This window comes from Strongylocentrotus purpuratus, unplaced genomic scaffold (assembly GCF_000002235.5).
Source record: "Strongylocentrotus purpuratus isolate Spur 01 unplaced genomic scaffold, Spur_5.0 spur5_scaffold_6, whole genome shotgun sequence".
NCBI lineage: Eukaryota > Metazoa > Echinodermata > Echinoidea > Camarodonta > Strongylocentrotidae > Strongylocentrotus > Strongylocentrotus purpuratus.
Window position 1 is genome coordinate 56,489,824 of NW_022145612.1, and position 25,548 is coordinate 56,515,371.

Here is a 25,548-nt window from a genome sequence, read left to right on the forward strand (position 1 = left end):
ATGAAGCGTTTTTTATTCATAATGCAAGTAAAGTAATAACATATTGTATCATTGAAGAGAAAGACGGTTTTGTCCAAATGGCAGCATGTAGGAGACGAAACTTTCAGTTTGTTCCCTGATTCATACTCTGTATCTATTTTGTTTTATTGATTTCATCCATGTCTTTGTTTATTTAGATCTCTACATGTAAAACATTTTGAAGAGCTATTTTTCCGAAAGGAGCAAAATCTTTTGATAGCAAATGGATTGTATTCGAACGTAACAGGCATATATAGTTAAGGTGTTTTTGAAGGTTAGCATGTTATTAAGTTAGAGGTTTTGTTTATAACACCCTTCCAATAATAATGCACCTTCTAAGACTGGTTATAGTTTTTGAAGAAAAATATTAGTGCTCTGGTCAGGCCTTAGGGGAATATTATGTTTGTATTTTAGAGCGTATCTGGTATAATAAGCATAATGGGTGAAGAAGGAGATATTGGAAGTTTGTTGTTTGGCAGTTGGAACGTAGTGTTTTTAAGAGACAGACCAGAGGCGGCCCTCCCGGGGGCAGAGGGGGCACAGTGCCCCCCACACTTTTCACGCACCCTAAAAGTGCCCCCTTTTACACAGGAAGAGTGACCCTTTTTACATAGGAATAGTGCCCCTTTTACTTTTACAAGTGCCCCTATTAATTAGTAAAAGTGCCCCTTCATCTTTTCAACTCTGACAAGTGACCTTTTATCGGGTAATGTGCCCCTTTTCCTTCGACAAGTTCCCATTTTTCTTTGCAATAAGTGTCCATTTTCCATTCTCATAAGTGCCCTTTCTGTGTTAAATGACCCTTTTCAGGTACGAGAAGTTACTACTTTTCACTTCAGATAAGTGCCCCCTTCACCTCCTATAAATACCCCTTTAAAATCATTTTCTTTCAACTAGTGAACATTTTCCTTTCTTATAAGTGCCCCTTTTTCATTTACATAAGTGCCCCTTTTCATATTTGGTCATTGCCCCTTTTCAGGTGCGATAAGTGCCTCTTTTCACCTCTGATAATTCACTTTTCACTTTTGACCAAAAAGGTCACTTTTTTTTCTTCTCCGTCTTTCTTTCTTTTTCTCTTTAAAATACTTTTTCAAAAAGTGAGGGGGGGCCTCGAGCCCAGCCACTCTGCAGACCATGACATTAAGGCTTTTAAATAAGCGTATTTTTCGCCCGACTGTGATTTGGGAATTTCTTATTTTCCAACAAACGCATAAAAAGGTATGACTTACCAAAAAATGGGGAAAAATACCGGAAAATCATGTCATAACAGCAACATTTGTAAATCACTGGTATCGAATAAGAAATACACCCTCCCCCCTCCCCCATCAGTACGCCAGCGTTCAGGGGCTCATGTCTTCTCACCCCTATAACAACAAAAAACAGAAACGCTTTCCCATTCTCGCACAATATGTCCACGATATGCGCCTATCGCTATTATAAAGACCTCAAATACCGTATAGGTGGCATGCGCAATGTTTATGAAATTTAATTCAGGTTTTTATTATTGTTATGTTCTTGTGGGTTAAAAATACAAACCATGTTTACTCCTTTACTACTTGTTTTTTTTTTTGGGGGGGGGGGGGGGCGTTGTCTTTTTTTTTTTTGGGGGGGGGGCAAAAATGCGTTTTGCCCCCCCCCCCCCACTTTTTTTTCTGCTCCCCTGCCCCCCCCCCCTTCCGGCGCCTATGTTCAGTGGAAAACACTCCGTTTAAAAGGTTAACCACTCGCATAGAGTAGCCGGCCGGTGTTTGCATTTAGTGATTTACAAATACATCAAAAGTGCCTGTTTTTTACATAAGAAAAGTGCCTATTTAACTTTGTAAGAAGTGCCCCTTTCTAAAAAGCAAAAGTGCCCCTTTTACTTTGAGAAGGGCCCTATTAATTTGTAAAGGTGCCCTAGCTTTACCCTTTTCATCTATCATAAGTGCCCCTTTTATTTTAACACGTGCCCCTTTTCCGGCTTCGACAAGTTCACAATTTCCTTTAGTGCAGTAAGTGTCAATTTTCCATTTTCATAAGGGCCCTTATTAATCTCTATAGTAAGTGCCCCTTTTCAGGAACGATAAGTGCCCCTTTTTACTTTTGATGAGTGCACTTTTCATCTCTAATAACTGCCCCTTTTATTTTGACACGTGCCCCTTTTCCTTTCTAATAAATGCACTTTTTTCCTTCATATATGTGCTCCTTCCCCTTCTTACAATTACCCCTTTTCATCTCTGATAAGTGCCTCGTTTATTTTAACATGTACTCAGCTTTTATATAGCGCGAATAACAATTAAGTCTCTAAGCGCTTCTAAACTTGAAGATTATTACCCCGGCTTTAGCTGTCATTTTTTAGTCCAGCGCAGAGTAGAAAAATGATAAGAGCCACTTCCTCCTTCTCATAAAAGCCCCCTTTCACCTCCGACAAATGCCCTTATTAAAACCTGATCTGTGCTCCTGTTCTTTCAACTAATGCACATTTTATTTTATTATAAGTGCCCCTTTTTTCATTCTCATAAGTGCCCTTTGATTAAACGAATTCGTTTTTACTGGCTGTCTGCCGTAGCAACAAACGGAATTGACCAAAGACTTAACTCCGTTTCGTTGACAATCAGACATAGACGAAAGACTTCATGCATGGCTTATTGTCAGTCTTTTGTCAATTCTGCTTGTTGCTACGGCAGCAGCCAGTGAAAACGAACTTTTAAAATCAAATTATGGAAATGCAACAAAAAAACGGAACTTTGTTATTCCTTGCTCATTTTTCCTAATTGAGGTGTCATATGAAAGGGCAGAACCGAACTTTCCTTTTTTTTTCTGGGTCGCACTGTATAATGTATTTGACAAAACTTTGCCACCTACGTATTGGGCGGCTTCAAGGATCTTAGTCCATCATGCGATCGGCTAAAAAATGAATGTCTCCCTCTTATGCTGAGTATCATACAGGTAAAGTACTGTATTCATTCGAGTTGTCCATAATGCATCCCATGAAAAAAAGGGATTACATGGACAAAATATGAGGCAAATAGTTTTTTTAAATATTTTTTTAATGCCTTTTTATGTTCATGCCTTCTTCATGCATGCATGTTTCATGCTTCATTTGATGTAAATAGTAAAAGTTTTTTGTATTATTTAGCTGTGAATGTAAAATCATATTCTATATAATAATATTAACATGCAGATTATTTTATGTATTGATTTTGTTATTGTTTGTTATTATAATATTTGTTATTGTTTGTGAAAAGCAATGGAGAAAATAAAATATCATTGAAAACAAAAAAAAAGTAATCATTCTTGCCATTTTGCATCCCTTTCTTCTTTTGTCTGCATCGCTTCCGTAAAGTTGGCTAATTAAAACATGTATTTGGTTTTGGTAATAACAATTGTACTAAAATACAATAAAAATATGTGTTATTAAAATGTTTATCTCATTCTTGATAATAATCTGATGTGCCTTAGTATGGGGATGAGAAGGGTAAAGTGAAAAAAAAGACACAAAAGGCGAGTCTAGAAATTTACAATAGAGATTGCATCACTAATGTCTGCCAACTCATGGCGCTTTGTAATCTGCTTTACAAACACACAAGCTACTTACAACTAAACCAGTCAAATACCCACCAACTCTCCTTCTGTGAAGTAACATTCATCACTGTTACACCATCACATTTCACACTGAATTTCTATGAAAATAATAACCAGCTAGAGCTCTTAGAACTCAATGGGTCACATTTAGGCATGCATCATTACTCACACCATGAACATTGGTCCAACTGAAAGAAATAACCATACACATACACACACCACAAATAATACTAAAAATAACAACACCAACATGCAGCTTTTACTAGTCAAGTACACATTTCCCATCCATCATTTATTTTCTATTCAATAAGAAAACAAACCGCTAGATGTACAAGTGTGAATGCATGTCAGCAATGCTTTATCTTACAGTTAAAGATAGTGTACATGTTCCTGACTAGCAAATCACCAAATATTTAGTGGTAGACTTTGGATAGGTGAAAATATATTCTCAGTGTAACACATGGTATGACAGCACTGCTGGTAACCATTTAAAAAGACATGTACTAGCATCATGTGCTTGTAATGCGCATCACAGTACAACCATATGAATGTACGTACGATAAGAACTCTCTTAAAACATTAAAATAAGATTACAACTTTATACATGTACAAATACAACAGCATGAAAAATTATCTTCAACCAGTGCCCCCAAAACAACTGACCCAACAGTTTTCTTTCATGTATTCTATACCAAAAAAAGGGGTTTCCAATTATTTTCATTTGTTTCTCTCCTAACTCCATTGGGACCACTATGATGAACACACACAGAAATATCCCTTTGCAAATGAACAATTATTTACAAAACTCTCCCTATTCACAATATTACATGTTCAATTTGCCGTATTCATCGGGTTACTCAACAAATCACACTTCCTACCAGCTCTCTCTTGAGCCCCAACCTACCTTCTTGAATATTGGTCAAGAACTCTTTCAAGAAGCAGACTTATTCTTACCCTTCGACGTTTCATATCGCAAGGGCATGCTGGGCTATATACAATGAACAGGTAGGCACACATCATACCATTTTTTAAATTTCTGTTTTACGTCATATTTACATGCACAGAGCTCATTTCATGGTTTACATGGTAAAGATCTACAGGACCACACCTGCCTAAACCAGATTTACAGCTATATATATACATGCACTTTATACATCGGTATTCATTTACAATGTTACTGTGTACAGTTGAATTCCTGGTCCTTAAATTTAGTACATTTTTTTAAGTCTCCTCTCATTACAACAATTCTCTGAGACATCTTCCTTATTCAATTAGCTCCATACAACATCATAAGGAACACATAATTCAGAATATGGATCATCTAACTCGTCATTGAATTTAACACAAGTATAATTGATAATAAAGTAGCATTTTATGGAAATAGAGTAAAATAACATGTCTACCAAAAGGACAATGCCACTTGGGCAAAGATCTGCACAATTAGTTTCTAAAGTTGATTGAACCCATACAAACTTTTTTTTTGCTCTTTTTTTTTTTTAATGCAATAAATGTTAAAAATCCAGAACAAACTTTTTTAAAGCTAAATACATCAAAATTCTCTAACCATTTTTTGTTTTTATAGTATGTGCCTTCCCAGTGCAATATGATAGTGTTAGATAGTATTACAAGTATCACCTAACTTTACAATGGTACTTTCTACCAGTAGGACCCTAGTTATCCATACCATACAAAGCATAGCACAAACTGTTATGCTCTGCTACTGCCCATTTAAAGTTGCTCAATATCTAACACTAGACATTCATTTATGGTGTTACAAAACAACAAAATAAAGTAACAACAAGCATCACTGGAATATAGAGAGATTATGATTACCGGTATGAACCTTTTTTTTCTTTTCTTTTCTTCTTCTTTACACATTAAGATTACACAATTACACATATCTTACCATTTATATTTTGCTGAGCATTTTCTAGCTTGGTAATGTTTCTATGTGGGGTTGATTGTTTGTTACTAAGCTGACAAGAAATTTAAATAATCGAGGGGGAATACAACATTGCACTAAAAACTAGATGGAATTCGACTGCGCGCAGTCGAAAATGATGCCTCCGTTATAGAGCAATTTTAAAAACCAAAACAGAAAAAAAAAATTGAATTCACGTTCAATGGTAATCCATTGACAGGTTCTCAGAATATTGTGATTACAAGCAATTTCTCATATACATATACATGTATGACCCTTTGATCTTTGACCTCATGACCATAAAATCTACTCAGTTCATTGGCTCTGCAAGATGTTCTGAGTTAAATAGTAATCCATCTGTCAGTTCTAATGAGAATGCGTTCACAAGCTATTTTTGCATACATAATGGGCCCATGACCTTTGACCTTTGACCTTATGAACCAAGAATCTACTCAGTTCATTGGCTCTGCAAAAAACAAACACGACCTAATTTTGGCATGAATCCATCAATCGGTTCTTGAGATAACGCGATCACAAGCTGTTTTTGCATTCATAATGTGCGCTGTGGCCTTTGACCTTTGACCTACGTGCTCCAAAATCTAATCAGATTGTCTTCCTATGGTGATACACACTATCATTAAGTTTGAAGTTTTTACATCTCCAGTGGTTCTTGAGATATCATGATAACAATCTCAATGTATGGAATTTCATAAGTTGACCTCTGTGACCCTTGACCTTTGACCTACGTGCTCAAAAATCTAATCAGATTGTTTTCCTATAGTGATACACACTATCACTAAGATTGAAGTTTAAATCTCCAGTGGTTCTTGAGATATCATGATAACAATCTCAATGTATGGAATTTCATAAGTTGACCTCTGTGACCCTTGACCTTTGACATACGTGCTCCAAAATCTAATCAGATTGTTTTCCTATAGTGATACACACTATCACTAAGTTTGAAGTTTAAATCCCCAGTGGTTCTTGAGATATCATGATAACAATCTCAATGTATGGAATTTCATAAGTTGACCTCTGTGACCCTTGACCTTTGACATACGTGCTCCAAAATCTAATCAGATCGTCTTCCTATGGTGATACATACTATCCTTAAGTTTGAAGTTTAAATCTCAAATGGTTCTTGAGATATCGCGCTAACAAACTCAATACAAGGAATTTCATAAGTTGACCTCTGTGACCTGTGACCTTTGACCTACGTACTCCAAAATCTAATCAGATCGTCTTCCTATGGTGATAAATACTATTCCCGAGTCTTAAGTTTAAATCTTAAATGGTTCTTGAGATATTGTGATAACGGTCAAACGGGACGGACGTACGGACGGACGGACGGACGGACGTACGGACGGACGGACGGACGGACGTACGGACGGACGGACGTACGGACGGACAACCCGAAAACATGATGCCTCCGGCACCACCTTCGGTGGCGGAGGCATAAAAATCCATATGGGAAACACTTTGTTAAGAGTAACGTTAATGATACACAGGTATATAGAATCAGGACGTGTGCTTTAACTTGACATGTATTCCTTATATTCAATTAACTATAACCTGGTAGTTCGTAGGCAAGTCTCAAACAATCATTTTCCTCAACATTAGCACTACGAAGCTTGAAAAATCTTCACAGGTGTTAGTGTACAATGAAACATGATTTTTTTAAATCCCTCTGCTCATTATCATCACTGAATACATGTACCTGATATGTCAGCACATACATGTAAATGCAGAAAACATTTGAAATGAATGATGCTGATGTAAAGGTGCTTTATTTATCGTTTGAAAATGTTACCTTTGATAATAATGATCAATAGAAGTAACCACCCCCAAAATGCAAGATAAGGACAGATCTAATAATGCATGTTTTCAAACTTGGATTCTACCTGGTTTTTGTTCAATGTGTAATTATATACAGTCAAACCTGCTTTAATTAACACTTGTATATAAAGACCACCTGTCTTTAAAGACTATATTTTTTTCCCCCTTGAAGACGGTTTCTCGTTGAGACATGTACTAACGGAACCTGAACATAAAGACTACCTACCAATACAGACCAATTTTCTGGTCTCCCTTGAGTAGTCTTTATATACAGGTTTCACTGTAGTTGATTCAATAGAGTCAGGTCTAACACATACCAACGCTACTCAAAATGTGCAAAACACAATAATTTTTTTTTTTAAACCGTGCACAATATAGCTTCAAGTGCAAAATAAAATACTTTAACCATCACCTGCATGAACGCCAAAGCCCATAACCAGAAAAATCGAAATCTGATTGGGCTACTTTCTTTCACCTTTTGGCAAACTTCATAACCAAGCTCTCACTCATTGTTGAGCCTTCCAGCTTTCTTGGTCGATGCTGATCTTCCACAACTGTCCACTCTGGATCATTTGGATCATCCACTTCCATTGGTTCAGTTTCTGAATTCTCTCCATCCGACATGTAGAGATTCATCTCCTGCGATTCTGTCCTGGATATCACGCTCTCTGAATGTGTGGCATTGCTAGCACGCGAGCTGGGTCGTGTCGAGGGTTCTGATTCTGGATAGGGATACGTGGATATCTCTTCAATCTCTATGCTGTTCAGAGGAAACTGCCTTTTTACCCAAGTCAATTCGTTCACAGGGACAGGGCCTTCGACGACTTGATTTGGTGTTTGCACTTCACTCATACTTGACGATCTGCGACGGTTTAAGGCACTGAAACGCAGCGACCGACTTCCACTAAGGTTGAAGACATTACTGCTGGTACTGCTGGATAATTGGTCAGGAGTTGTAATTGGGGATGGACTAGGTGTTGGAGATGATGTCGATGATTGCCTACCTGTTGACAACTGGTCTATATGAAGATCTGGAGACAGAGGGTCCGTGGCACTGCCAATGCTACTGTTCCTTGATCGTCTGGATCTTCGGCCAGGCATGCCAAGATCCACATGGCTCACTACCATAAACTTCTTCTTCTCTGAGTATTCGCACGGATCGTGGCGTTCAAGAAACTCATCATCCGACAGGTTTTCCTATTAGATTGAAAAAGGTAAAAAGAAAGGGGAAATTAAAATGTGTGTGACAAAACATAAAAGTTCAATATCAACTTCAAAATGACTTTGTGTAGTAACCAACCAACAAACAAAAAGAATTTGTATGGGTAACAATAAGCCAGTTCACGGTTGCAGTCTGAGCATGAGCAGATAAAGGTCATTGCAGAACAAATTTTGAAATACACGGAGACGTAATACTGGATGCGTGCTCATGAAAGTTATGTGATCATTATTCATTCATGCACATTCAATGCACTCCATGATACAGGTGGAAGTATTCTTTGAAAAGGGGAAACAAAGGCTATCTATATATCGCTGTAGGAGTGATTATTTCAAAATGTACAAAGTGGGACGTCTTCATGTTTTGAAGATCTGTGGATATTCGGGGTCATTGCAGTGATGTGCTAACCGTGAACTGGTCTATTATAAATGAAAAGAATATGCATCATTAACCAAGCTAGGAATGGTATTCTTAAAATGTGAACACTACTGAAAAGGCACTAACCAGAAAATGTCATCATAAACACATGGAGCAAGTTTTTGTAGATTTCAGACAATCACTTTAAAGTGACTGCATGGGTTTTATGAAGGTTGTGAACAGACTTGATAACGAGCCTCACAAGAATAACCTGAATCTAATTGTAACGGTGTTGGTAAGCCGCCAAAATATATTCATCACACATGATTTACACTAAAGTCGTTAAGTATCTCATAGTATGACAATGACAATTAACAATTTCAAACTGGTATTTCCCCCCACTCATCTGAAACGAGGTACAATGCAAGACATAAGATTAATGTGCACTTTTTTGAGATTCCTAAATGAGGTAAGACCTGCTGGTAGAGATGTAGGATCAATGTACAATTTCTGAGACTCTTTAAAGCGGGACTGTACTACTTATAGCTACTTGCGCTCTCTAAAAACATGTAGCAAACAATGCTAAACGGTAACCGTTGGTCCCCCATGATCCCATTTTTTCTTATAAGAGAGTTGATTTGATGAGATGCCCACCTGTCGGTGACTATGCAGGGAGGTCTAATCCCTTCAGTCCTAACTATTTCAGATGGTGCTTTAAATGACGTAAGATTAATGTACACCTTCTTGAGTTTCCTTAAATGACATAAGACGTAAGATAATGTACAATTTCTAAGACTCCTTAAATGACGTAAGATGTAAGATTAATGTACACTTTTTGAGACTCCTTAAATGACGTACATGTAAGATGTAAGATTAATGTACACTTTTTGAGACTCCTTAAAATGACATAAGACATGAGATAATGTACACTTTTTAAGACTCCTTAAATGACGTAAGATCCAAGATTAATGTACACTTTTTGAGACTCCTTAAATGACGTAAGATGTAAGATTAATGTACACTTTTTGAGACTCCAGTAATGACGTAAGATATAAGATTAATGTCCACCTTCTTGAGGTTCCTTAAAGGGATCCGGTAACTTTGTCTCAGATTCTGAAACAAAATTCTGGATTTAGCTCATGCTGAAATGATAATTATAAACCTTTAGGTTAGTCAGGAACCCCTTCACTTTTACAAGCCGATCACCTGTCTGATTATCAAGATATTTATGATTGGAATTACAAATTTTGAAAACCGTTTTCATTAAGGCTGTGCACAACAGTGTAATGAGGTACCCGAGTACATTCCCAGGCTTACAAGCCAATACTCGAATATTCAGACGCCATGATTTTTTTATAATTTTGTTGATTTTTTTGTTGTTGATTTTTTTAATTTTTAAATTTTTTTGGGGGGGTTTAGGTTTTTTTTTTTGCCCCCACCATACCACTGGAGCAGTATCCCAAGTCCATCGCCGAAAACGCATGCAATTTTACTTCGAGTTGCAGTTGAAGGCGTCGATTTAATAATAATAATAATAACAGTAAACAATGCTGTTTTAAAAACCAAAGATGGCAGAATAATCCATTTTCCTCCGAGTCCAAACAGAAATCCGGACATTTGGTCCCAGTTTCTGAGTGGCGAGTTTGACAGGGCTTGAGTTGGGAAACATTTTTACCGACGGTACCATGCCAGCGGCTCCCGCTCTCCCTGGCACGGGTAAGCGTCGGCCTGGACAGTGCCAGGTGACCAGGATTTTTTTTTTTTGCGGCCGAATATTCGAGTACAAGAAATCGTACTCGAGTAGTTGTCAACCGTACGGGTACTCGAGCATTCGACTACTCGTCGCAGCACTAGTTTTCATAACACTACAGTCTTTTGGGGAAAACGAGTATGGTAAAACTGGCCAATCAAAGATTTTTACTTTTTTGAGGCACTTCTTGGATCATTTTGAAGTGGAATTTTTTTTAGGGCTTCATTATTACACCATATCACAGACACTGATAACACGTAGGACCGTGTATCTCAGATTTAACATTGTTAAAGGATCCCTTTTAATGACGTAAGACATAAGATTAACGTACACTTTTGAGACTCCTTAAATGACGTAAGATGTAAGATTAATGTCACCTTTCTGAGATTCCTAAAGAGAAGGTTGAGTTCTGGGAAGAGGTGAAAAATAATTTGTGAACTTTATCATTCTTATTATGCAAGTGTGGAAGAACATCAGATAAGACGTGTTCCCTGAAAAGCATGGCTCTTCAAATGCCATCATATTTTAAATATGTCATGTAACATCGTAAAACTCAGGGGTAGGTTTTTTTTTCTTTTCACGCCACGTGTTCGTGTGGTCCCATATACATCTTTCTGTGTACAGTGGTCGTAACTTTACCAAGACTTGGCCAAATTTCTTATCATTTTGATGATTCCAGAACCTTGCAATACACACAATTTCTTATATGCTAGATGATCAACCTTTTCTGGTCGATTCCACACCGTTTCTTTCACAATGCAATCGCATGACCAGAACTCAACTTCATCTTTAAAGGCATCTCAATGGTAGTAGCAAAAAAATCTCTGTAAAATAACTACACAGGATTGAACATTTGAGAAGATAAACACAGCACCCAAGCATTTGTTTGTGTCACCATGTGTGACCTGGCCTATTAGGATTATCCTTCATCAGGGCTCTACTACACATGGCCAGTAGAGATTCACCCTGGAGTCCTGGGCCCGTATTCAATTCAATACTTAAGTACAAAATTTAAGCTTTTTACTTAGTATTTGGCTTAGATAAAATACTTAGCCAATTATGGTATTCAATTCACACTTTTAGCTAAGTATTTTACTCTAAATCTAAGCGAACTCCATACCAGACTTAAGCCAATTATTTGGAGGCCTTGATTGGCAGGCATATGGTTTTCTTACGCAGTATTATATCCTGTGCACAATTATATCAGCGCGCATTTATTGCAATGCATCAATTGCGCATTACTTTTGATTGACCGTGTGACGTCACAATGCTTATCAGTAAGTATTTTACTTAGATTTTGTCTTACGTAAGTATAAGTCTAAAATGCGAATTGAATACGAGATAAGTCAATTACTTAACTTAGCCATTTACTTAGTAAATTTCTTACTTATGCGAAGTATTGAATTGAATACCAGCCCTGGACCCATAAACTGCCAATTACAGGGGGTCAATGCAACTAAAATGAAATCCAGATTGGTGAGAATCCCTAAACTGAACACAAAATATCATTTCACAGGTAAAGTTTCCTTTTACATTCTTTTTAAAACTAATCACTTGAAAGTTGAGAAGGAAATTCTGAAAATTAATTTTGCTCATGTTTACATTGAAAAGGATACACAACTGCATGTATTCACTTTGTCACTTCTGAATCAGACATACTGTACTACTGTGCCATTAAAAATTTCTTTGATTATTCTAACACTAACACACAGCAGATATATTATACAACCCAACCTTTAAAAACCTGCATCATCTCAATGCTCTATTGACAAGCCACAAACAAACACCATTCTCGTCAGGGTTCAAACATCATAATTTATGATTTTTCCGTTGACTGAAGGAATTTAATCTAGCTGGGATTTCCTTCACTGTAAAACGACTATGTAAACTTGCATCACTCTACAATGCAGCCGTCTTAAGAACATTTCCTAGTGTTATGAGTAATCAATGAAAAACTATGACTCATGAATAGCGACTGTAGTAATATTGCTGGGTGTCCTTGTGCTGCTCTTTACCCCAAGCATTCTACTGCCTTGCTAACTTTAATAAGTGTACCACGTGGACATTGTTGCAAACCCCATAGTGCCTGGATTAATCTGCCATTTCTTTTCTCTCTCTTTCTCTTTCATGAAAATGGTAAATGTTTCCAATTCCACAGAAAATTAAACAGTAAACACACTAACATTTGAGATTGATGGCTTAGTACAATAACATTTGTCAGGTGTTATATGCTGCACTTAGTCTAAAGAGGCATTTGGACACCTTTTACATTATGCCTTTTTTTTTTAAAGCTGAGGAATTACCAAAGTAAAATTTAGACAATGAATTAACTTAATTAAACTTAGGGCATTACACTAACAAGCGCCCACAATCCGAGCCCCGAGCATACAGTTTAATCCTGGTCTCATGTAAAAAGATTTCCTGTGAAGCCCTCCTACAAGGCAACACAAAATGTTATTATGCAGCTCAATTTAAATTCAGGTGGATTTTGCACAGGGCAAAAGAGGCTCACTGTGCATGTGATCATGTATGTGAATGTGGATTCCCCTTCACATAAAATATTTTGTTTATTTTGTACACATTGCACATACAAGAGATGTAATCAAGCTTAAAAACTGCAACTGCACTGTGATGTACAGATCAACGCAGACTTACCTTGTAATTCCATAAATGTGAAATGTGATTAGGTCTTGATACTAGAATACATGCCCTTGCAGTTTTCCCAAAAAATAAAAATTTACAGCTGGGATAGCCCTTACCTCAAAGTACTCCTCTTCCTCTTCGTCTTCATCTTCCATTCTGCTTTCTTCATCTTCTGTTCTACTTTCTTCTTTCTCCTGATGTTCATTGTGGTTGTTGGCCATAAACTCGTCCATGTCTAGCTCTCTCCACTTTGGTGTAACTATCTCCTTGTAGTTCAGCTTGACCACCCTCGTTGATGCAAGCATGGAGTAAGGGATCACGATGTTGTCAATGTCGTAAGATTCCACCATCCCCTTCTTGTTCCGCAGAATACCATGAAGAGATGCAGACGGGAGTGAGTGAGACAGGTGCTGTGTAGGTGACCTGGCTTCAATGGAAGCAGGGGTAGATGGTGCAGAGTTGTGGTCTCCAACTTCAATGTTGGGCAGAGACATGCTCCTCTCTCTACTCTTCTCCAAAGCAGCTATTGTAAAATGAATAGGAAAAAAAATTAGCTTTGCATTGTTCAAAATTATCATTACAGAATTATGAGTAGTACTGTTATTCATGCTGCAGTGCCCAAATATCCATAAAATAAAGTCTTTTTAAAACTCTAATAATAACAAGAATATATTATGTCAATCTTTCAGATTATCAATTGAATGTAAAGGACTCTTCATGCTTTCTATGGTCACAGATGGGGCAATTGTGTTGGAATTTTCCCTACAAAAGTAACAATTTACCTGGACTGGAAACCGAATGGAGACGATAAGTCAATGTTAGTTAGGTCCTTAGGTTCGTGGTGAAATCATGGCACGTAGTGTTAGATCCTTGTCAACTTTAGAGGACACATTTCACTAAAAAAAAGTCCACAATACCCTTTAACAATGTGAATGATTGCAGGCCTACTTAAAACTATGATTCTTATTTTCAGTACAAGTTATTAAGTCTTCTCTTATCTTTAATTCAGTTCTTACAAACTATGTATAACCTGTTTTCAAACATACTTGTAGTGATTACGTTAATTTCTTTTTCTTTAATTCATTTACGTGTTTATCTATTGTTGTGGCAGAGCTCTGAAATCAGTGAGAAACAAAAAATAAAGAATGGAAAGTTCAAATGAAGCATTGGAAACTACAGCTTCATAAAAATACAATAACATGAAATTTGATTTCATGAAGAAATTGCTTACACAATAAAATAATGCCCATGAACAAAAATAACTTTCTACAGTAAGTGAAAATGGTTCTAAGTACGTAACAGGAAAAAAAAAGGTTTATAATATCTAAAGGTGACAAGGTCTTTCATGTTAAATAGCAACAATTGAAACAGACAACACCACCATCTAATTAGCCTATCCGATATGCGTCGGGCTTTATGGCAAATATACTGATCGCATTATGGAGACTGACATCGGCGCGGGCGTCAGCCTGAGTGCCTATCATCACTGGTGAACTCATCATTATTCATATATGTGTATCGTATGTGTGACGAGCGTATTTTCATGCATGATTCATAAGACTAGCCTTATTTGGTAATCGATCACTTTGATTCAACCAATCAAATATCATCGCCAGGTTCCTCATCGCTCATTGGCCTATTTTGGTCCATGCTACATAAATATTCATGAAAGAGCTTTACAGGGGGTTCATAGATTTTCTACGAACGAAACATGGTACATAAAAGAAAATAAAACTTTTTCGCATGCACCAGTGATGATAGGACGACGTCCGCGCCGATGTCAGTCTCCATAACGCGATTAGTTTACTTGTAAAGCCCGACGCATATCGGATAGGCTACCATCTAATTGAAGGGGAAAATAATCAAATACATGTACAACATAACATCTCCACATCTCTCGACATGCAATCTACAAGTATAATTTACACAAAATAAAGAACTTGCTACCAAAAAAAGAAGAAAAAGGAACTGTCAAGTTTAAGAAGTCAATCGATTGGGACGGACAAAAAACCAAAAACTTTTAAGGACCAAGTATTCACATTGCGATATTATTTTATCTAGCAATGTACATATATATGTGCATGTACTCAACATGGTACAAGACTTCTTACTTTCATTTCTCATGAAAAATTATGTCAGAAATATTCATAATAGACTTTGGCCAAGTTCAAGGTGTTAAAATATTGTTTGTTTCTAGAGTTTACCCAATGTTGGCTCATACAGATTGATGAAATATGTTGAATCATCAATTATTCTGTAAATTATTGCCAAGAAGCAGATACTGTACATGGTGTATGAAAAGTATGAAATGTCAAATTCTTGGTAACCAAGCATTTGGACAGACTGAGAATCCTGATAAATCAAATCTGTTAATTTACTCTAAGTTTGAACAATTTGGCACAAATTCAAAAAGGATGTCACAAGCCCAATTTTGGCAGAGGCACAAACACAAGAACATGGGCAGAGATGGGGAATCTCACCATTTGCTAATTCAGACGTGCGTCGGTTCTTGGTTTCAGTTCGACACTGTCTTAAGTCTGAGCTTTTCATATTCTTGGGAGTACCAGGAACAGAACTTGGCTGGGATCGGGAACGGGACAGTAATTTATCACTTCTGACATGGCGAAGGGCTTTCAATTCTGTGGAAGGTGAGGGAATAACATGCACCAACAAAATAATAAATTTCATGCACTATCATGCAAACATAAAATAAAACCTGACTTGACATGATGTAAACTACAACATACATCCTTTACAAAATACAAATTTAGAATGAGTAACTATTACATATTTTACATAAACTTAGTCTTTGAAGACCATACCTCAATCTTTAGGAGAAAACCCATATAAGACACAGGAGTTTATGTTCCAGATTTATGTTCCAGATTTACCTTGTCATATTTTACTAATTCAGTAAGAGCTTTGCTAACAATTACTGTAAATCTCCAATAAAATCATAAGTATCCTTCACCAGAACATGTAACTTTCCAAAACATCTAGTAGGCTATTAGCTTTACTCAAATTATGTACCTGGAACTTATGCCACCTGCCAAACATTGCCAAGTCAGTGCTTTTCCTATTTTATGATATGTTTTTTTTGGATAGCTTTTTTCATTTAAATAAAATTGTCACACCTCTAGATATAAGTCTGAAGAGTAAACCCCATTCCTGTCCCCTCCATCCTTAGTTCATGTATACATACCACAAACTTGGCTTGTGCATTTTTTTTTTAATAATTAAAGTTCATGCTAATGTTTGCCTTCTTAATTTCAGACTCAATTGATAGATTTCTGATTCTAAACATCAATTTTGGCTTCAACATATTGAATTTCTACCAGTGTGTTCTTCTCAAACATACATACCGGGTAGTCATGTCTACAATCCCTGTTGTAATTTTTTTTTCAACATGTGAACATACATGTTTGAGGAAAAAGACTCTGAGAAATTCACTGTTTTGTAAGCAGATTTTTACAAACAGGAATGAAAATACTACTACTATCTTTCATTGGAGAATGAACTGTGGCATGAAATTTCAGTAAGCCACCAAGCCATCTCTAAGATCTGCACAAGCCAAGTTTTAGGTATGAACAAAGTCAATTGAGTCTGTTGAGACCGTAAAAAATAGTTTGACTCAGGAAGTATAAAGAACACGTTTAGCATAGTTTGGTCCTAAACATTGATTTGACTTCTGGGACTCAAGTTATGCAGAGTTAACTTTATATACTTGTGTCTCACATGCAGAAATCAATTGTTTTACCTACAATAAACTTGCTGAACGTTACTTACTCTGCCTTGCTAATCTGTGCAAGAGTTTTCTTGACTTGGCAGCATCATCATCCTCCTCATTTGCTGATCCTTCTTCCTTTTCTACTCTTTCCTCCTGTGGGTACACATTTCTGTCCCTAGCCTCTTTCTTGGTGACAAGCTCTCGTTTTCTTGTTGGGTCCCCACCTGATCTGACTGTCAACTGCTTCTGCTGGTGTTTCTCTTTCTTACGGAACTTCTTGAGTCTGCCATCTTTGGTATGCAACTTGACCTTGGATCTGTTTGGCAGCCGGTTATGTTTCCTTTGGGTTGAGAGGGATAAAACACTGGTCAATAATGATACTTGTACTTTCATTGTCTAAAGTTGTCTAAATCTCTTGATATTTCATATTACTGCATTTGTAAGTCACAACATTAACATTAAAAAGTCTGAAAATACGTTGTTTAATGAATTTTTTTGACAAATCTGTTGAAGAAAAACTGGAGCATGCAAAAACCCTGAGTAATATTGTATCTTAGCAATATTTCTTTTTAAAGAGTGATACAGTTTTGCTGAACTCGATCTTGCTTTTGCTCATACTGATTTACACATGCAACTACCTACCCTCATGGCATACATGTACTCATACTGTGGTTTGAAGTAATTTTACAGGTATCAGGAAATATTGCACTTGTTTACTTCTAGTATTTACTTCCTCTTTCAATAGTGATTGTGACTGGGGAGGGCAAAATGCAATATTTATGCCACATTGCCTGATCTATGACTTCCAAGTAAACTAGCCAAAGACTGCAGCACCATGCAAAACAAAAACATAATAAATTAAACAATTAAGAAGATAAATCAAATGTTTGGGCCATGTCTTAGTTCCATCAAAATGTAGAAGTGATCTGCAACAGCCTCAAGATCATTTTCCAAGTAATCTCCAGTGTGTCATGTATTAATACTAGTATAACATGTGTTTAAAATGTGGTGGTCTGACATGTGCTCTGGTGAAAAATGTCCCTGGCTTTAATTCATCAAAGATGTTGGATTAGGTTAGGTGCAGTATTTGGTCAAGGGGTACAGTAAGGAATTCTCCTAGGGGAGTCCTAGGGTAGGGAAGTGACTGCGGATCTGTGTCCATCAGAGCATGTCAAACAACTCTACAATGTATAAGTGATCTCCAAGAGCACATTCTTCCAGAAAATTATATTTCTGCCCACCAGTGAAAGTTAACAGACAATGGGTTCAAGCTTAAACTTTTATTAATTAAGCTACTACCTGTAGTATAACTTACTTCTTTCCTTGTGATCTGGCTGAATGTTTCCTTTGCCAGGCTCCACTTTTCAGGAGAGACTCAAAGTGCAATGTCAATGGAATTTCTGAAAGAAAAACAAAATGTTTGTATGATGAATAACACCTTGTACAAATTATTACAATTTATTTGTTAATGGTGACTTTATTAGTACTGGGGCCGTCACTTCCAAAGTGTTTTCATCTGTCTCATCCTTTCAAGGTCCATTGGATGCTCTGGTGCATAAGATGCTGATGCAACATTTCACGGCATTACACAATAGTACTTATTTATATTATTATGCAATATTCTTGAATGACATCTTGAGAGAAAGTTGGATGTTTCTTTTTGTCTCTGAAAAATAACACCTTGAACAAATTAGTACCATTCTTTTAATGGTGACTTTATAAGTGCTAGGGTCATCACTTCAAAATGTTTCCATCTGTCTCATCCTTTCAAGGTCCATTGGATGCTTTGGTACATACATTATGTAAGATGCTGATGAAACATTTCATGACATTACGAAATAGGACTTCTTTGTATTACGCAATATTCTTGAATGACATCTTGAGAGAAAGTTGAAAGTTTCTTTTGTATATCATCACCACAATGAATAAAGGTATCATTACATTTCCCTCCATAAGACATGAATTTGTCACCTTTGCCCATACTCACCTTCAGGGAAAGACAACACTGAATGGAATGCATACTCAAGGCTGGCCACCCTTTCATCTGATGGGATCTGATCTGCGTCATGCTGTTCCACATTGTTGAACCGTCCTCCACACATGACACAAGGGGTATGAGGAGGAAAGCAACCACACTGAACTGTAGAAAGCTTCTGGGCCTTCCTGCATACTTGGTATAAACCAGTGGACCGGATAAGTTTCCGTTTCCGGAATGGTCTCACAGGTCTAGTTCTTGCACAGTACTGTTCTTCTACGGGTATTGGAGAGCCTGCAACTTGGTCTAGTCCTACAACCCCAGAGTAGCTGGGTGAACTGTTCATCCCACATCGAGATGAAGGTGTTGCAACTGTTGTTGCGCTGTCCGTTAGACCATTCATTGGTCTGGCTGGTGATGTTTTATCTGAACATGTTGATGATGATGTCGACGTCGGTGAAATACAGTTCTGAAGACTCTGCTTTAGTTTTGCACTTTGCTTGTCAACATTGCTGAGTAAGCTTGACAGATTTGAAGGGGACATTGAGTGAGATCCTTCTAACAACACAATCTTTGTTTCAAGAGGTGATAACTTTCTACCTGTCCTGTGAGCCAAAGCCTGGGCTCTGAGATACTCCTCTGGTGATGGAGGTTCTCCCAATGACACAGCTCCCTTTGTAGCCCGAATCTGACGAAAAATGTCACTTTGTTGCCTGATGCGATACTCCAAGTCTGAAACCTGAGCTTGAAGCCAAGTCCATCTGGCTGCAATGGCTGACCGATCCATTGCCCATTTCCATGATGCTCGTCTGTGACTGTGATGAAGGATTAGAAGAAAAAGAAAATAACATCAAATTACATTTCTGATGGCTTCAATTGTAGAAGAATACAAAAATTTAGAATATCTTTATATCACATTTCTCCCTTGCTCCCTCCCTACAACTGTATCCTTTTCAATTTTGAAGAAAACAAATGTTATCAATTAGTTGAGGAAAAAAAAAGGTCATTTATCATTGGTTTTGAATCAATATTTAATGAATGAGATGGGACAGTACACCCACGCCCTCTGTGTGACATGTTGACACAGAAATGAACCAGGTTTTGTTACTCTTTCTTTAAAACTTATACTCACAGAGGCATCTTGTGGAATGAACGAGAGGCTTGGGTCTGCGGTAAGCTGTCATCCCCTTCATCACAACTCTCCCCACCTGAGCTGCTATCAGTGACATCTGAATCTATGGTACTTTCAACATGACCAAGGCCTGCTCGAAGTCTTCCAGTGACGGATTTGACTTCTCGATATGCCTGCTTTCCTTCCCGTAAATGCTGGGAAATATGTGTACTGGTCTTAGTCCTTTTTCCTGCTGGTAACCATGATGGTCTCACAGAATGTCTCTGCCGGTCTGAAGAAGAATTTGTATGTAAAGGACAAGTGTGGCTATGGCTTGAACTACTTCTAGGGAGTACACCAGGTCTGCTACCCGTCTGGAGACGATTCCTCCGGCATTCTTCACAAGTAACAGTACTACTTGCAGCAGAATTAGCCGCTTCTTTACTGGATTGTTTCGACTCTACAAAGGACCCAATTTGTTGATATATGCGTGATCCAACATGACAAGTCTCTAATCTTCGCAACTTCTCCATCAAATACTTGGCTCGATGTTCTTGTTTTGACTGTTTATGACCCAAATTGGTGACTTCTTTCTTTTCTTCATCAGTAGTCTGTCCATTATCAATCACAACCTTGAATACTGATTTTCCTACCTCCTTTATTCGTGCCTGTTTAGATTTACTACATTTTCTTTCATCTTCTTGCTTATCGACACCAGGGTCTAATTCTCCTTTCTCTTTTTCTTCAACCCTGTGACATGTTTCACTTTTTTTTTCTGCAGGAATGATTGCCGGGAGATCAACACTACTGTCGTCTGAATCGCTTTCATCATCTGATTTGGCATCGAGAGGGTCATCGACAACTTGTTCGAGGCTTGTATCTGTTGTTAGTGCATTAGACAGTGATAAACTTAATGAGCTATCCATGTCATTTGATAAAGAGCTGCTCGATGTATCACTGGTATCAAGCTCACCATGCTCACTGATATCGCCATTGTCTCGGATATTAATATTTTCAATGTGAGCAGCAACAGAATGTTTTGCGCCCGTTGGACTGGGACTTCCAGTAGCAGATATTGTTAAAGGTGGCATTTTGGATGCTGATGAAGTACAAGGGTGATTATCATTCAAAACCTCTTTCTGTGCCAAGGGTGCGGCAGAGTCATTCATTGTTTTCTGTATGCTTTGCTTTGTTGAATGTCTCTCACCATTCGTAACTAGTAGGTCCAGATCTATGCCTGAGCCAATGGTGGAAATTAATGAATTCAACTTATTTTTGATAGGGCCTTTGGCTTTACAATGGTTTGACGAAAGCAGTTCCCGATAAGTTTTTTCCTCCGAAATCCTTGTCACAGTCTCTCCTTCCGTGTGATTATTATTCTCCAGAAAGTGGGTGCGAATGGTGAAGCAAGTTGGTGAAGGAGTTTCCTCGTGATTTCTCAATCGCGTAGTCGTGGGGCTAGGCGAGTAATGCTTACCAATAATGCCAGGAACTGCTGGAGAATGACCATTTGCTAGTGAGGGTAAGTCTGGGCTTGTTGGCTGATTTGGATTTGAGTGCAGGCCACCACTGCTACCTGGGTTGGCAGGCGAAGCTGGCAACTTGAAGGAGCCTGTATGAGCCGCGGCATCAGTCAGTGCCGGAGCCATTGCAGCCATACATAGCCTCAGAGGGAACTGTGACCACATGCGAGGGGAAGCGAAGCGCTACGCGGACAGGGCACCGTGGGAACGGCACCACTGTACAGCGTTACCCTCGCCATTGATCAGAGGACATGGCTGAATAGCTTCAAAAATGTATCGGTCAAACTCAATAATAAATTGTATTTCCTTAAAATATCACACGAATATAAGTTTATTCACAGTATGAGTGTAAAAATAGTCAACAGCAAAGAGAATTATGAGGGTGAGTAGTCAACTTAGCCCGCACTCGTAAACATCGGTCCAAGCAAGCTAAGCGGAGATGCGTCCACCGTAATAATGGAAACAATAACACTTTTCATCGCATCCCGAGCGATTTACCACACGTGACACAGGACCAACATGCTGATATTTCCCGCGCTACACACATTGAAAAGCTCAACTCAATGACCATCAGTTTTTAACTGTGAAGGTCTCTCATCTTAAAATGGATCTTATGTTGATAGTCATTCAGTAGTCAAAAGATGATATTCACTTTAAAATAACGTTGCACTGACGAATGTACGAACCGAACGTTTCGCAAGGAATCATAACATGGACGGTAATGAGAATCAGCACCACGTGACCCCAGGTTCCACGTTCGTGAACAATCAAGCGATCTGTGCATTCGGGTTACACCCATTATTTTCCGAATTGACCAACATATTTCCTGGCTCTTCACAAAATTTCACATCATATTGTATGTTCCGTATGGATAATCAATGAGTCCACAAGTACACGCATCACATTATTCATCTATTGACTTCCATGGCCCAACTTATGACGCCGAAAAAAAAATCGTGTAATATGGCGACGTGCTCAGGCATTGATCTCCATTCCCACAACAAAAAAATGCAGGCGACTTCATTAACATCTGTCTATACGTCAATTGGGCTACCCCCTATAGGAAGAATTGCGTGATTGGCTGATCGCAGCTATTGGATTTTACGGATAATACCTTGTGGAAATCCCTTCAAAAAGTGATTCATTCATCTTCTAGACTATATCACGTTATCAAATAACTGAAATCCAACATTTTAATAGATTGACTATTACTCTTTTTTTTAATGAGAACATTTAAATGACAAAAGACTGTATTTTAGTACAAATTATGTCGCATAAACGTGACAAATGGAGAGGGAGGAAAATTGAGTAATGAAAGAGCACCAAGTTCGCGCTCTATCGATACGAAGTCAAACTTTTGCAGAATCTAAGAACATTTTATTAGTTTTTAGTGAAAATAATATTTTTTTAATGTTCGAATATAGCTTTAAAATGACACTCAACAATGCTGCTGAAATTATTCAAACGAAAAAGGAAGGCAGTTGTAACTGGGAACAATATGCTGTAAAAACCGCGATGAAAAGGCTCGTGAAAAGGCCTCCTAAAAGCATTGCCAATCACACATTTCTATCTCATAATTTAATTCTAATTAGGCCAGTCATTGAGTGTATTTGGTTACGATTTTTGTTTTGGATAGGTAGACTTTAATTATCACCAAAATCTTTTTTCTCCTACACAGTTGATAACTGATCCCTGTGTTTTTTTTTAAATGGTAGAAATATTTAATTAAATCATCATTGATAGCCCGGCAAGTTCGTGTAAATCGACCCCAGTCCCGCCCCAGTCGTGCTTGCATCGGTCCATCAAGGAAGATGCTAGCTGTTTTCATAACTAGAGCACATTTTTACTACATTTTCACTCTCCCTCGATTTTTTTTAGAGAGAGTAGGGCAAGGAGCCCGGACCCTATATCTATTCTATAAATAGGGCCTACATGAATTTTGATGGCTCGACAAGGTGATGTGGGTAGCGGTGGCGGATCCAGGGGGCTGGTGCCCGGGGGGGGCGGCCCCCTCCCCCGACCAAAAAACGATGGACCCCCCCCCCCCTTGCGCTCATTTTTTTTTTTTTTTGTTAAATTTTCGAGGGCCAAAAAATTAAAAAATGAGTGCTCACTACCCCCCCCCCCCCCCCCCCCCCTCCGAGTCCGATCAACTCCCCCGGATATGAGTGAGGAAGGGCTGTCCCTGTATGTTCTGGATTTACAAATTGCACGATTAATTTGGTTTGCACGAACACAATGCAGTCAGACTTTTTTCTTTTTGTTTACAGTTTTAGTTTTATTTCAGAAGGGAAGTTCCATTCAAGCCAAAAAATAAATTTAATGGCCTGCGAGTTTCCAAGGAAGCTCTACATTATACAGGTACATAACATAACATCACATTTAATACAAAACAACTCAAATTTAACACAGAACTACGTAATAATAGTATAATAATTAAAGAAATAAATGGATACTCTAAACGAATACATTACAAAATTATTCTAAATAACAACAACAATAACCAGGGCCTACAGCCCATTTATTCATTATCTTAAAAAAAAAATCTAGCACAAAAACAAATGAATACTAGATTTGGGAAGAAAAAACAACAACAACTAAATATTAAGAAGAACAAAAAGAACAAAAACTTTATTTTTTTACTGTAATGAGCTAGGAATGAATAAAATAAAATAAAAAATAAAAAAAAGTTTGTGTTTGCAGACTAGCTGAATATCATTGTAAAGTACAACACTCCAATCGTTTAACAATGTAGCATGATCATGTCTAAAATTAATATCCGCTATTGCTATATATTTATACAAAGCCAAGAGATGAGAGGGAGCCTGCAGACATACAGACATAGGGATAGAGCGAGGGAGCGAGAGAGAGAGAGAGAGAGAGAGAAAGAAAGAAAGAAAGAAATAGGAGAGAAAGGAAGATAGAGTGACGAGGACAACGTTTCCGAAGGCTCGGTTTTGATCATGACTTGTATAATGGTGATAGTCATAATCATATACACACAACTGTTGACTGATAGCGTGATAATGGTGCTGTTTTAGTTAGAACACGCCTAAATAACATTGTAGGTGATCCGTATTAAAAGTAACATTTAAGGTGTTATTGAAGAGAGGATTCTCAGAACAGGGGCGGATCCAGCCGGCGGTAGGGGAGGGGGCCCAACTCGTGAGAAAATGTTTAGCGGAGAAACATCCAGCCGGTGAAAAAACGCGGGGGGGGGGGGGGGGGGGTAGGAGCACTACTTTTGTTTGCCACCGAAAATTTGAAAATCGCGGTATTTCGGGGTGGGGTGTGGGTGGGGGGGGGGGGGGGTAAGGAGCACTTTTTTTTTTTTTTTTTTTTTTTTTGCCCCCGAAAATTTGAAAATCGCGATTTTTCGCTCAGTGGGGGGGGGGGGGGGTATGAGCACTAATTCTTTTTTTTGCCCCCGAAAATTTGAAAATCGACCCCCCCCCCCCCCTCCCCTTGAGCACCAGGAGAGGGGCCCGTCTTCTTTTTCTTTTCTGTTTACAAATAAAGGTAAAATTAATTGGATCCGCCACTGTCTCAGAGCCCATTGTCATTAATATTCTATGGGGACATGTACATGCATACAATTTTCAAGGAACTTACAGAGCACGAGTTTGACGTAACCAGCGCTGAGTGAAACAATAATCAAAATCGTCATACGCATGGTTTGAATAAATATGTCTTCCAGTTAGAAGAAGGCACAACTGAAAGTGAAACCATGCATGTGAGCTATTAAAGTCAATGATATTGTTTTTGTATTATTGAATCAGCTTCTTAGATAAATAAATATATAAATAAACATCATGAATATAAACATAAATAAATAAATAAATAAATAAATATAATAAATAAATGAGTTCTGTATGTCTTTTAATAGGCCGGGCTCTATAATTGA

The 25,548-nt window shown here is 37.9% G+C and overlaps 1 protein-coding gene across 2 annotated transcripts; it reads right to left on the reverse strand.

The window, feature by feature from the left end:
* Positions 1–7,303: 7,303 nt before the first annotated feature.
* LOC582039 (KAT8 regulatory NSL complex subunit 1) lies at positions 7,304–22,657 on the reverse strand. Of its 2 annotated transcripts, XM_782015.5 has the most exons (7): positions 20,143–22,657; positions 19,023–19,825; positions 18,351–18,435; positions 17,095–17,375; positions 15,789–15,947; positions 13,425–13,831; positions 7,304–8,536 (listed from the first exon to the last, which is right to left on the reverse strand). In XM_782015.5, exons 1-7 carry the CDS (start codon positions 21,807–21,809, stop codon positions 7,811–7,813), a joined length of 4,128 nt encoding a protein of 1,375 aa, XP_787108.4. In that variant the 5' UTR covers positions 21,810–22,657; the 3' UTR covers positions 7,304–7,810. The 2 variants fall into 2 exon arrangements, with proteins under 2 accessions (XP_787108.4, XP_011660574.2); XM_011662272.2 differs by lacking the exon at positions 15,789–15,947.
* Positions 22,658–25,548: the final 2,891 nt, after the last annotated feature.